Source organism: Rhipicephalus microplus, unplaced genomic scaffold (genome assembly GCF_043290135.1).
Source record: "Rhipicephalus microplus isolate Deutch F79 unplaced genomic scaffold, USDA_Rmic scaffold_489, whole genome shotgun sequence".
NCBI lineage: Eukaryota > Metazoa > Arthropoda > Arachnida > Ixodida > Ixodidae > Rhipicephalus > Rhipicephalus microplus.
Genome location: NW_027465050.1, coordinates 20147 through 33593, shown reverse-complemented (window position 1 = coordinate 33593; position 13447 = coordinate 20147). Strand labels below are relative to the sequence as shown.

The 13447-nt window shown below is 47.3% G+C and overlaps 2 protein-coding genes across 2 annotated transcripts; both read right to left on the bottom strand.

Moving 5' to 3' along the window:
• Positions 1–1597: 1597 nt before the first annotated feature.
• On the bottom strand, positions 1598–4985 carry LOC142794737 (neprilysin-1-like). The gene is made up of 3 exons (XM_075885935.1): positions 4971–4985; positions 4322–4726; positions 1598–2403 (listed from the first exon to the last, which is right to left on the bottom strand). The coding sequence occupies exons 1-3, from the start codon at positions 4983–4985 to the stop codon at positions 2170–2172; spliced, it is 654 nt and encodes a 217-aa protein (XP_075742050.1). The 3' UTR covers positions 1598–2169.
• Positions 4986–6396: 1411 nt separating this feature from the next.
• On the bottom strand, positions 6397–9037 carry LOC142794738 (uncharacterized). Its single transcript, XM_075885936.1, has 2 exons — positions 8679–9037; positions 6397–7085 (listed from the first exon to the last, which is right to left on the bottom strand). The coding sequence occupies exons 1-2, from the start codon at positions 9024–9026 to the stop codon at positions 6735–6737; spliced, it is 699 nt and encodes a 232-aa protein (XP_075742051.1). The 5' UTR covers positions 9027–9037; the 3' UTR covers positions 6397–6734.
• Between the last annotated feature and the right edge of the window lie 4410 nt (positions 9038–13447).

The window sequence follows — 13447 nt, the reverse complement described above, 5'->3', positions numbered from 1 at the left end:
ATTTTTATTTTCCTTTGACACAAAGGGGAAGCCGAGGCTAAAAGCTGGAAAGCCTGACAAAGGCCTCGGCTCCCGTGTACACTTTGACGTCTATAAACGCAAACACATAATTACAATGTTAGCAGCATCTGCCAATGTCCTTGATCCTCGAACGAATCGGTTTATTTTTCTCTTTCTCCGAAGTTTCTGCCGGCGCGCGAAAATAGTCTACCGAAGCTTGAAGTATGCGTGACTAACGCATACTTCAATTAACTTTCTGTCACATTGCGCATCGCTCCCTTCTGTTTCCTTCCTCCGTTCCGCGAATAGGGCTTCCATCGACGTGCTTAGCAGCGCCACACTTCACTTACTGCAGGCAACATCGACGGTCGTACACGCATATGCAGGCAACAATGAATTGTGGGAACGTTAAATTACAACTCACCTGCATAAGATATCAGAATAAAGTTTCAGAGATGACTGATCACCGACAAGGTCACAATGAAGAGGGCTTCATTAATTGAAAAAGGGCGCATTCGAACGTGCATGTGGCCGAAGCACTTCCACTAGCCGCCGAAGTTCTGAATGCGAAGCATTTCTTTGCGTACTGCAAGCACTTTTGGCGTCCTTCTGTGTATTTATCTATCTAGCCGCCTACGTCTGATCATCCCCTACGAATACGGCACGCTGGTCATGGCATGAATAATGTCACTATCTCGTCGTGTACGTCGCCAAACACTATATGCCCGGGGCGAGTATGTGCCACCGGTATGCGGGTATGTGCCACAGGGGATAGACATTTTATATCGACCCAGGAATGGGGACGACCCAGGAATGGGGAGAACACACATGGGTAATTAAAAACTGTCTAGACAAATGCAAATAATAAATGTCAGTGTCTCTGCAGGAATCGAAGCCTAGCATTCTGCGTGGCGATGACGTACTCTACAACAAAGCTACGCCTGGTCTCGGAAGTAGTTTTTAAATAGACGCCAATCTTCGTGAAACGCCAATAGGGGTTGCAGTGCTGCCTACTCAATTTAATAAACTTTGTTTATGTGCTGTGGTACAGCCGTCAGTCAATTGTATAGTTAGGTGCCATCCGCTGAAGTTGATTATGTAGCAGTGTTCAGGCCTGCCATATTCACGAGCACCAGGGCTTCATATCGGCTTACCACTTCTGGTGATTCCAATATCCTTGTTGCTGTTGGCATAGTTACGCAACTGTAAACAACTGGTTATATAAAAGGTACGAGGCTATTTAACGTATGTGTGTGCGTGAGTGGATTTGTACATATATTTAGCCCCACTTCGTAATGCTTGGCTCAATAAAAAATTAAAATAGATTCACATTGCATCAGCATTCTTCGCATATCATCGATTGCAAGGTACGTGGAAGCTGTCGAAATTTGATTTCTCATTTTTTTGTGGTCTCGCAACATTTAACACATTTTCGTCGCAACAGAAGCTTCGCTTGAAAAATTCATGAGCCATGCAACAATCTCATGCTGGATGACCAGCGAAACCGGCAAACAGGCGGCAATGAATTTTGTTGACCGTTGCAAACAGCACCGTCTAAGTGTAGCGTAAGCTTCTTTATTGTTTGCCATTTGAGCAGTACCCAGCTTTTTTGCCACGTTCGCAAACTCGTGACACTTCGGCAGACAAGTATCGAGCAAAGTGAGGATTGTCCAATTTGTTCACGTGTTTTTGCCCGTCTGTATTTCTAACGGACCATTGGTGGCAATTATGAATAGTCCAATACCTATGGCACCCATCTGCTAGATGCCTTTTCTGCTAGCAGACATGTTTCGCCTGCATATTCACCGCTTCACTGCTATAATCACCGGCAATTTAATAAAACATTAATATATTCCCTCAACGCTAAGAGGGAAGCTGTCGTCTGAGCATCGTGAAGTGATATACCTATAAATACAAGCGTTGAAATTGAAAAGGTCCAATAGCCACTTTTCAAAGCTTCGTAATGAAAACGAAAAAACTCAATTGTAAACGAAACGAACAAAATCACTCCGCGTAAGAACAAATAGGTGTAATTAACGTTAACGTAGGTAAATAAAAGATATTGTTCGAAATCTACAATAGCGAAAAAAGAAGAAAAATTCAGTCCGTGTCCGCGTCCGAAGATGACGTGCGCAATGCTCGTGCGCAGCATGGCCACTGTTAGCACCGCTAGCTGGTCAGCAAGGTACACTTGTCCCGGAGGTTCATGGGCGAACCGAGCGGGCAGTTGAATGCCTCCGCGAAGGGAGCGAAGTTGCGCACGGCCGCGTTGCAGTTGGGCGAGTGGCGCCGCCCCGCGGCGTCTTGCTCACACATGGTGAGGCAGGCGGTCATGAAGAACACCTGCTCCGCGCTGTACTCCTCAAGACCTTTCAGGCGGATTTCGTCGGTGCCGTTCACCGTCTGCACGTAACAGATGCATGAAGAACAGCGGTAAGTACAACGGGAAGTCGAGGTGGTAACATATTGGTGTTTAAGGACTCGGCGTGCCAACGCGTACGTACGAAGGAAGTCAAGGCAACACGAACGCCGACTAACAGATGTCTTTTAATGTGAACATTTGGAACCATCGACAAATTTACAAAAGCAAAAACAGGACGCACAAACAGAACCGTCGACCAATTTCAATATGGAGAACAGAAAACATGGACAGTTCGTACCATCGACAAGATTACAAGAAGAACCAGAAAAAAGAACAATTAGTACCATCTACATGTTTACAAGTTTTAAAAAAAAGGAAATGCGGTACCAGCAACGGTGACCAGCTGTCTCGCGACTCTCGGAACCATCCCGCGGTGCAGCCTGTTAAGGCCTTAGGTACCCCGCGAAAATTTGGTGGACGCTCAAAATTTGGCTTCAGGAGCACAACGACATCGCGAAGTCGGCCCCCGTCGGCGTCTTTTCTATCGCTAGCACGACTTCACCTGTGAGTGGACACCTCAACCGTGCCGCGAGGAGAAGAACGTCTGTCCGAGTAAGAAGGGCTGTTTTAAGCTACCTAACATGCCTACAACAAGTTTGGATGCCTGCATTTCCGATGGAGGCGGAAATGTTGTAGGCCCGTGTGCTCAGATTTGGGTGCACGTTAAAGAACCCCAGGTGGTCGAAATTTCCGGAGCCCTCCACTACGGCGTCTCTCATAATCATATGGTGGTTTTGGGACGTTAAACCCCACATATCAATCAACAACTTTGGATGCGAAGTGCCCATCACTTCATTATTCTACATTTTGCGAAGATAAGCGGAGGAAGTTTTCAATGGACGCTCTAAATTAATTTTAAAATAATTTTAATTTTAAATTAAACAAAAGACTCTGATTGGACACACAGACCCACAGACGGCTTTTAGTTAACACGCACGTTCCGAATTTCACTTCTTCAACAACGCCTACGGGAAATCTCCCACCGGCACTATCTCAGAGGTCACGATCCAGTGCCAATATATGTGGGGTGGCCAATTAACGGTTGTGCAGTGCAAGCAATCATGTTTTTTTTTCAATAAAAAACTATCTTGCAGACGCTGCCAGCGTCGACGTTGCGAGACGAGAGGGAGGCAGCGTAGAATAGGAGAGAGAGAGGGGAGGGGACGCACACGCCACCCCCCAGGTTGAGCTCGATCATAAGAAGCTTAGCATCTCATAACTAGACAGGATGACTACCGAGTTTACAAGTGAATGTTTCTTGAAGAAAGCCCACATCCTCCTCGCAAATGACACGGCTGAAATGGGTTGCGCATGCGCAGCTGGTTCATAAGTGCGTGCGTGGTAAGGCAGAGGAATTTTCTTTGGTAAACATCATGTTACAAGCCCAGCACTTGTCCTGATCGATTAGTTTTGATCACCATCCTTGCTTTATAACCGCGTGTTATCTTTCGATAATGACTTTCTAGGTCATAGTCTTGATATAGAGAGATGTCCATCTCTGCATCAAGAGTGACTTTTTATGGCTTCAACAAACTAAAAAAAATTGTTGAAAGTGGTGTACCACTGGAGCCAGCGTTTTGACAAGCGATTTTCGTCCTCTTCAAAGCTGCACCTTGAAGACGACAAGTTGAAGTTGCAGCCTTGAAGAACACAAGACCTCTTGTAGAGGTGTTGGTTCCACCGGCACACCGCGTACAAGAATGTTTCATTCCTTTAAGCTTCCACCTTTCTCTGCATTTTGCCTATGTTCGGATCTCTGCGCAAAATTTCATCTTGCAAGTCAAAAAGGCCATATCGGCGTATTCGTGAATCACGCGACGTTTGTATCCCCAGTCGGCAGTGGATGACCAGAATACCCTCTTAGTGTGACGTCACGATGTTTCCCATGAAGGCACGCACCTTGTTGTACGCCGCGTAAGCCAGTGCCAGCGCCGGTAGAAACGGGAACGCCTTGAGCTTCTCGTTGCGGTCCGAGCACAGCATGCCCTCAAGCAGCCTGTCCTTCAACTCGGCCACGGGCGTCACCGCGAAGGCGGCCGCGTGCAGCAGCGTCCGGACGTTCATGCTACGCACGAGCCGGTCGGCGTACGCGAATCCCAGGCCGCCGTAGCGCATGGCTTCGGTGCCCGCGCCGTAGTACAGCGGCGGCTGGATCGCCGCCGTCGACACCGCGATCCCCTTGAGAATCGGTTCGTAGAAGGTCAGCGACGTCGTGTCGAGATGGTAGAACTGGGCAGCGGCGCTGCGGTATGGGCTGAGAGAAAAGGCGTGATTGATATGTGGGATCGAGCTGCACTGCCTGAACTGTGGGAATGAAACGACAGTATGAAAATGCGGTTTTTTGGGGGGTTCCGTTGAACACCAAAAAGAAATAATGATGGTGTGACAGTATTCGGTCATTCCAGTGACGCAGGTGGCGCCATGTAGCCGTGCTTCGAAGCTGTCACACGGTGATAGAACAGCGACGCAGTTCGGTCTCTCACTAGTCATACACCAATGAACGCGTCTTCACGCTCAAGGACGCTGACGTAAACGCTCGCGACATCACCTTCTCGTCCGCCATTTGAACCTTCCGCTGCGCCGCCTATAGTGGCTGGAATGGTCGAATAGACACCGTCCGCTCACCAGAGGGAGCTGGATGGCTGACGCTAGCCCATCCTAACTTCGCTGACATTGACCGTTAGGGGTACGCAGAAAACAGAAGCGCGCTCGCGTCCCCGTGAATCCCTGCTGCGATTCGCCCACTCACGCGGGCAGGGAGACGCGGGCAGAGCGTTCAATTATGACTGACCCCAACCTATTATGGCGTTTTTTTTCTCCACTAGGCATTGCGTTCTGGTGCTGCAGTCGCACTAAAAACTTGACTGCACGGTGTCTACAGACCCTTGATGACATCCCGTTTTATTCACCGATGTGTTTTAATAACATTGGTGGAAAAGAAGATTTTTAGAAAATAGCCCGCGGATTTTCTACAGTTTCCTTCCCTCATTTGGCAAAATGCGTTCAAATAAATGTTTGTTTGAGCTACATAAAATTATAGAACATTTTTTGTACTTCACGCACGTTTCTTTTATGTGAAAACTAAAGGGAGACTTTCCTTAAACTTGAAAACAAATTGAAAACGTGCTTTCAGTTTTATCGTTAAGAGCTGGTAAATGAGATGACAGAAAGTTTTTCGGGGTATAACATTTGTGATCCTGAAATTATCTATAGGCAGTGGCCCAAGAAGCTAGGCAGACTGTCGAAGCAGCACACGGGGCATAACGCGATCTACCGAGAGTGCTAGTTCACGTGATTAGTAACGCATGTAGCGACCAAACGAACAGTGCTTTGGTGGACTTACAGGAAATGAAAGTGAGTTCATTCAACTCTTCACGGCGTTTTATTTAATTTCACCTCACCGCATTCAAACTACTGAAAACATTCGTCCGACAACCCAGCATGACGCCGGACATGTGTCGAAAATGAAATCGTCTATAGATGCTTATCCGTAACACAACCTGGGTAGCGACGTCTTAGGCTCTAAGCCAATCATTTCTCGTTGTTGTTTACCACGATTTGAATTAATGAGGCCATCAAACATCGTACACACTAACCTAAACATTTTTATGCGTACGCATCTACCGCAACAATATCGTTTTTTTTTTTTGTTGTTGTTGTTGACGAAGATACCAAACGCAATGTTAACCAGCCCACTATGGCGGCGCTCAAACTCATCCGTAAAATAGTCTTTAGGCAGCGCTTCCCAACCATTGGCTGTAACTGACTACCGGTTACCTGTCCTTGTCGTGACGTCCCCTGCCTTTTTTTATATATTCTGTTACAAACAAGTGGTTACAACCTACGAATAAATACGAGTTCCGCCCCCCGACATGCGCGTGCTATCCACATGTGCAAACAAGTCGTACTAGGTAGTTACCGTTCCAACAGCAAGCGTTTTTTTTCTGGTAATTAACATACTTCGCATATCAATATTAGTTCGTGGTAACTAGTTGAAAATATTACGTTTATCCTATCACTGATGGGAATACTTGCTTAAATTTTTGAGGAAGTTCAAGTTTTTCGACCGAGCACAAAACAAACAAACGTGTGTCTACATGCGAAAGGAACTGAAACTGCATGGAAAGACCCCTGACGTGACGGATATGAGTGAATGCAATCAGACGTGGCTTTCATGCAAACTTTCTGTCGGTGCGACAGTGACAGCTGCGGCCGAAGCTCCGCAGGTTGTAGCTGGCTGCAGGATATCGGCTATAGCCTGTTTGGTTCACTCTATTTCTTGATGTCAGCCCTGTATCACTTCTCATCCTCCTCAATCTAAACGCCTCGAATTCACGCACCCTCCAATGTTCTTGGCGAGCCCCTCGTGACTGGACCGCCAGTGGCCAAAGAATCCGCGCGAGTTGTCCACGCTTTCGCCATAGAGACGTGGGAGGTCCGCCGGCTCGAAGTTCGGCGCCAGCGGCCACACGACGGGCTGCGTCTCGAGCAGCATGAAATAAATCCAGTCGAGCCTGGGCTTGCCCAGCGTCTTCGACGAACGCACCACCTTCGACGTCTCAGAGTGCACCACGTTAAGCGTCTCCATGACGGACGTCCTGGCGTCGTCCGGCAAGTTCGCCGCGTGCTGGGACGCGAGGAGGATGTTGTAGGTGAGGCTTACCTGTGCAGGAATGTGAAATCAATCAATGCAAAAGCGCCAAAGTGGATGTCATCGAAGAAAAGCTCAGTACCTCTCTCCTTTAGCGAAAACACATGTTGCAGTGAGCAACATCTGTGTAAGCAAACTAACTCATGGGTCGACTCATTCAAACTCGGATCGAGCCACGAGTTTAAGTGACGAGAGGACACAATACAGGTGCTGCGTCCTCTGTTCCCTCTTTTTTTTAATTGATTGGTATGTAGGGTTTAACGTCCCCAAAACCACCATATGATTATAAGAGACGCTGTAGTGAACGGCTCCGGAAATTTCGACCAGCTGGGTTTCTTTAACCTGCACCCAAATCTGAGCACATGGGCCTACAGCATTTCCGCTTCCATCGGAAATGCAGCCCCTACAGCCGGGATTCGAACCCGCGACCTGCGGGTCAGCAGCTGAGTACCTTAGCCACTAGACCACCGCGGCGGGGCGGGGTACATATGTAGCCTTTATAAAATTGGGTAGGCCGCACTGCAACCACTATTGATGTTTGACGAAGATTAGCGTCTATTCGAAAAAAAAGGTTCCGAGACCTGCCGTAGCTCTGTGGTAAAATGCTTCATTGCCACACAAAATGCTTGGGTTCGATTCCAGCTGGGACCTTGACATTTATTCTTTGCATTTGTCGGCTCGACGCTACTGATGTCGGGTATTTCTTAACGCTCACGCATTAATATTGCCCATGTGTGTTCTCGTCGGTCCTGCAGGTAAGTGTCCATCACCTGTGGCGCATACCCATATACCAGCGGCACATACCCGCTCGTGGGTATGTGCCACTGTCTGACGGGAAATGTGTGACGCCGTACTCGAAGAGACTGTGACTATATTCACGCGTCTTTACCAGCGCGCCATATTCGTCAAACCATCTTACCCTTCCATGCTAAATTTGGTTCATGCTAACTTAAGGGGGGTGACAACGAGAGCACCGAAACGTAAGCGGCTAGATAGATAGATAGATAGATAGATAGATAGATACGCTCAAAATTGTCTAGGTTTGCTAAGAAGTGCTTCGCATTAAAAAAGAGTCACAGCCACCGAACAATTTTTCATATTATAGAGATCAAACCCGGGACCAACGCCTTTCTGGGCTGGTCGCTCTATCACTTACGCTAACGGGGAAACTATAAGAATTGAGTGTGAAACGATCGACAAATCGAAGTGCATGGACACACCCCCGACCAGGGCAATTTTATAGGTAGTAAGGAAGCTCTACTTCAAAGATACACCAAATTGCGCAAGCTTCCATTTTACCAAGGAGAGGTGCATTAGGTTAAAAAACGGACAAAGAGGTAGAGATGGGGGACGGTTGCGACACGCGGTATTTTTGCACAACCGTCTCTGCCTAACCCAGGACGGGCTCCTGGACGTCGAGTTTCAACCTGCACAAAACATTCTCCCACTGTCCCTCATAATTTAAATGTCTTTGGGGGGGGGGACGGATAAGGGGAATGCTTTGGACACCCCATAAGATATGAAGATTTTCCTTTCTGTGGAGCGATATTAACAGGGAGCATGCATTGGTCCTTGTGGCCCACTTCGAATGGGGGCCACACTCACCTGAATGCCGCAGAGAAGCCCCTGGTAGAGCGTACTCGACTCGCCGAGGGCAAAGGTTGCGGTCTCGAACAGCGAGTTGCTGGTGAGCGCGCCGACCTGCTGGACGAACCACCAGACGGTGTGGTAGAGCAACTGCTGGGCTGACAGCGCCCTTGTGGCCACGTCCATGGCACTCAGGAGCGTGGTCGAGCTAACGAACACGCCGTAGTGCTCGCCCACGTTGAAACCCAGCACCTTGGACGCCGCCAACGTCCAGTCGTTGGCGGTGAATCTGGGCGCGAACTCTTCCAGATCGGAGAGTGAACCGCTCACAGGCATCGGGTGGGGGTCAGTCTCGGCAACGCTCATCCACTTCAGCACCTTAGTCTGAAAAGTTGGTAGACTCGGCCATTGTAAACTACTGGAACATCCGATGCTATCTTGAGAAAAAGTTACTTAAATAAGGCAACTAAGCCTTACTGCAAAAAGCAGCGGGTCAATATGTGCCAAAATAGGAACGTGACTTGCTGACCAGCTTGTTCTAATCGCAGATATTTAAGGCACAGTCAGAGCACTCTTAAACTACCATCCGAATGTGCCATGAAAGTCAATGAAAACGAAGTTTTGGTATTGAAGGTGTATATTAACAAAAATAGCATTAGCCACAGTAGTAGTCATTGAGCCAGCAAAGCCAAAGATAGACAACTTTAGTTAGCGCCAATGATCGCTCATGGTATGCGAGTGAATACGGCAGTTTAAATTACGCGACCAGACGTCGACATGTCGCCTACCGTATGCAGAGCTCAGAACAACTATCTAGAAGATTGAAGTGGCGGATTTTGGACGGTACAGACGACCTCTACTGAGAACTATAGTGATTTGAGGTAACTAAAACTTGCGCAAGCGCTGGCCGACGATGAAACAAGATTGGATGCGGGCAACTTCAAACCAGGCGTATTCAGCAGACGACGCCATTGCAGTGTGCAACACACTGCTTGAGCTATGTGCTTCGATTTAGGTGCACGTCGAATAACTCCAGGTGGTCTAAGTTTATGGAGCCCTTCACTACAGCATCTGTTTTCATAATATCGTGATTTTGGGACGTTAAACCTAAACAATTATTACTATTAGGCGCTCAACGAACGTGTCGACTTCGGTCCGCTGCTGTTGAATTGGTGAATTGTACATTTTGCGTGGCCGTGAGCGAGTAGTACCGTAAACTCTAGTAGTGGCTAAACTCGAACTAGCGGACGCCATATATTGCGTGCGGGTATGTGTTTTAGTGACGTCCGAAAACGAGTCCGGCGGCAATTGGGCTTCTCACACCGGCATTATTTTACGAAATATCGTTTAGAACAGAAGGTGTGGGCTCATCCGGAAGGCCGTGCGTTTTCCTATTATTGTTGGCATGAAAAAAGTATCTCACTAATATGTGCAGAGTGGACATCTGTAAATATGCGCATGTTATAACAGTGCAAGAGACAACAAAAATGACCTTATAGACATCGATACAGTGCCCGGTTACGCTCAAATCGTGCACGAGATGCGAAACCAGTGGAGTTCAACCTTTGGATTCCCGCTGTTGCTGAAGGGCGACCACTCCAAAAATATTTTTTCAGCAAACAAACACAGCAGCGCAACACTTCTGGTGGTGTAAGGGGGAAGAGACAAACACTACCAAACGTCTTGAGCTTTAAAAAAATACGTAAATATAAATGCAGCGCATTTTGTATTGTTTTGTTCTAGCGTCTCACATATGGTAAAAGAAGCTCCGCACATGGAACGAACTTTATTTGATTACAGTGGTACAAGAAGCTACTGCGACGTCTGTTATACTTGAAATGACTCGTAAGTCATTGCGGAACATTTAACAGCATGCTAATTAGCTTGGGCACAACTTACATCATAGATACCAAATAGGTTGTTTCTCCCGAGCACCATTGGGTATGTATTGGAGTACAAACACATACGGGAAGATGCGATTGTAATATGTTAAAGTGTGTGCAGCTGTTATATTCGGCGCTTTCCGTGTGGCAGAGAAAGAGAACTATCACCCTCCAGAACCATTTCACACTCCTTTTATTCTCGTCTTCCTCGTCTAGGTCACTCCCAGAAAAAGTGCGCCGATCTCTCCGTCATACGAAAAGGAAAAAAAAAACTTTATTTTCACATCAATGTCTGCGTGGTTGAATGCCCTTTTTATTTTCACAATAATAAATCTAAAAAGACCAATTTCAATACACATAATGAGAAGATATGTTCTTTTTTTAACCTTGAAATGGTTTTTTTCTGGGCTATCCAACCCCCAGGGCAGGTGTAAACAAAATTTCAGGATGCATACACTCAAATCTCAATCTTGCATAGCGCAACGTGCATCCACACCTCCACACCTTATTCCAGGCCGCTACTGCTGGAAGGCATTCCATATAGGGTTGTAGAATAGGTGCCCAATGTTGTTCAGGAGCAACAACTGATTACTCACATATAAATAATAATTATTTTTTCTTCTGAAAACGTTATTGGCACATTTTAGCATTTCCTTGCACATAACAAAGTTTTCTTGGTGTTGTTCATCAACACAAAGTTTTGGGCACCAAAGGGTTAAAATTGTGTGAAATATGAATCTGAGTTTTGGAAAACATAATACATAGTAAACGTTTCTAAAGTGAATGAATTTGAGAAACTGGTGTTCAAAAACATGCCCATAAGTTCTGGATGCGCAAATTCACGACTAGATAGCGAGTAGCCTTGGGAAAATGTGTTTCACGGCTGTGACTTTGTTGGCTCCGAGCAAGTTATAATGTTGTCCGCGAAATAATGCGCATGCGCCCCTTCACGGACTTCACTTTCGGAGCAACGCGAATTCGCGGACGCTTTCCCCCGTATTCACGAACGCTCCTCGACTCGAATTTCACCCTTCACTTGACAGAGTTCCGCACTGCGCCGCTGCTCGGCTGAAAATGACGCTGCGCTACTCAAGAATAGCAGCAAATTACTACTGATATTCAGTGACTTTCTCAGTCTATAGAGGGCGCTCCCATCGGCTTTCTCAAGTTAAGGTGGAGCGTTGAGTGAAGGGGCCTTCTAGAGTACGGGGGTCTACCTCCGTACCTTCACTCCACTTTGCTGTCGTTGCTGTCGAGCCTAGTGCGAAACTGCCTTAACTTTCTTATGGTGTTCGTGTGCGGCTGTGGCCAAATCTCACCTGCACCTCCGCGCTTTCGGTCCTCAAAAAGTGCAGGTAAGAGGTGGGAACTGAGGCAGTGCCGTTGTCGTAGATGACCCTGATGAACTGCTCCACGAAACCCGCGTAGGTCTTGAGCGTGCCGTGCAGCTTACGCCACAGGGTTGTCAGCGGCTCGGGCTTTATGGTGATGAACCTCGAGTTCTTGGTGGCCGCGACGTGGTCAAACCGGAACCACAGTGGCACGAACCACTTGCAAGAGAACCAAAATCACTCAGAGTTAGTCCTTGTACGCAGTCATTGTCCTTTTGCGTGTTCTTGAACGTGTCATTAGGCGCATAGGCGTGCAACGCATTACTTTAAGGCGCGATGTTTCACTGGTCCGACCTTCCTTCTCAGCCTTCTAGCCCAATTTATCATGGTTGAAAGTAAAGCTTTGCGATGGATGCGAAAAAAAAAATGAATCGATTGTTGCATCTCGCAGACGCTTGACTCTAGTTTCTAGCGTTCCGGGGTAAAGTTGAAACGTTAACATTCTTGAAATGCGACGTGACCGGTTTAAGGCCACCATTTTCAAATATCCGCATAGTTGTCATTGCTCGCTGCGGACACTGGAAGGGTCGGCTCAGAAGATGTATGACGCGTACGCAGGAATATAATTGGGCGAAACTTGAAAGGGAGACCACGAAGAAGACACGCGAACAGATTGAGCACATACGTGGCACCCGATCTTTGGTAGGGAACGTACTTGGTACTTACTCAAGTCGAACGGCAGGTCGGGGGAAAGTGTCCGCTCCCCCTCCCCCCTCCCCTGTCCGTGCGTATGCCTATGCATTGACGAGTCCGTGGGGTTCGCCACGAACAGCATGCATGAAGTGTGACGAGGCCTACCAAAAATGTCACTTCGGGAGTCTTTGTTACGTCAAAAAGCATTTTTCAGGATGCCACAGCAATGCGTATTCTTTCGTTCCTGTTTAAAAGCTGAAATTTTTTCGTGGAAAATTATTTTCACTGCTAATGCTGCGAGCATCCGTTTCTTTTACAGGAAGGTTAAAAAAATTATTGCTACCGAGATCTCGCATGTGTCTTTCAATTTCTTTTTGGTTCTGGTGTGCAGAGACGATCCGTTGCATCGCTTCTTAAAGGGGATTATTATCTACAACAATGACTTTCTTCTGCCGATTTTCTTGGTAGGTCTGTCTGCACAACGCCAGCTGTGGTGGCTCGGCAAATGACGTGTCGCGTTCATCGGTCGCTATTTTGTGTACATGGGCGCGATTTCCAGCAGCCACATCTTCCAAAGGATCGGACTGCAAAAACATCCAAGTTGTGAGACTTGGGTTGGCGTTAAAGAACTTCCGGTGGTCAAATTACTTCTAGAGTGCCCCACTGCTTCGTGTCATAATCGTATTGTGGTTTTGGCAAGTGACTTCCATAGGTAATCTTTGTGTAACTTAGAAGATCGTCTGACAACCTGAAAGTCGCGTGTTTGATCGTGGTTTGATGGAGGCGACATGCCGGAGGTTCGTGTTCTTTAGGTACACGCAACTCAGGTTCGCGTTGAAGAACGCTAAGCGGTCAGAATCTCCCAAGCTCTCCACTACGG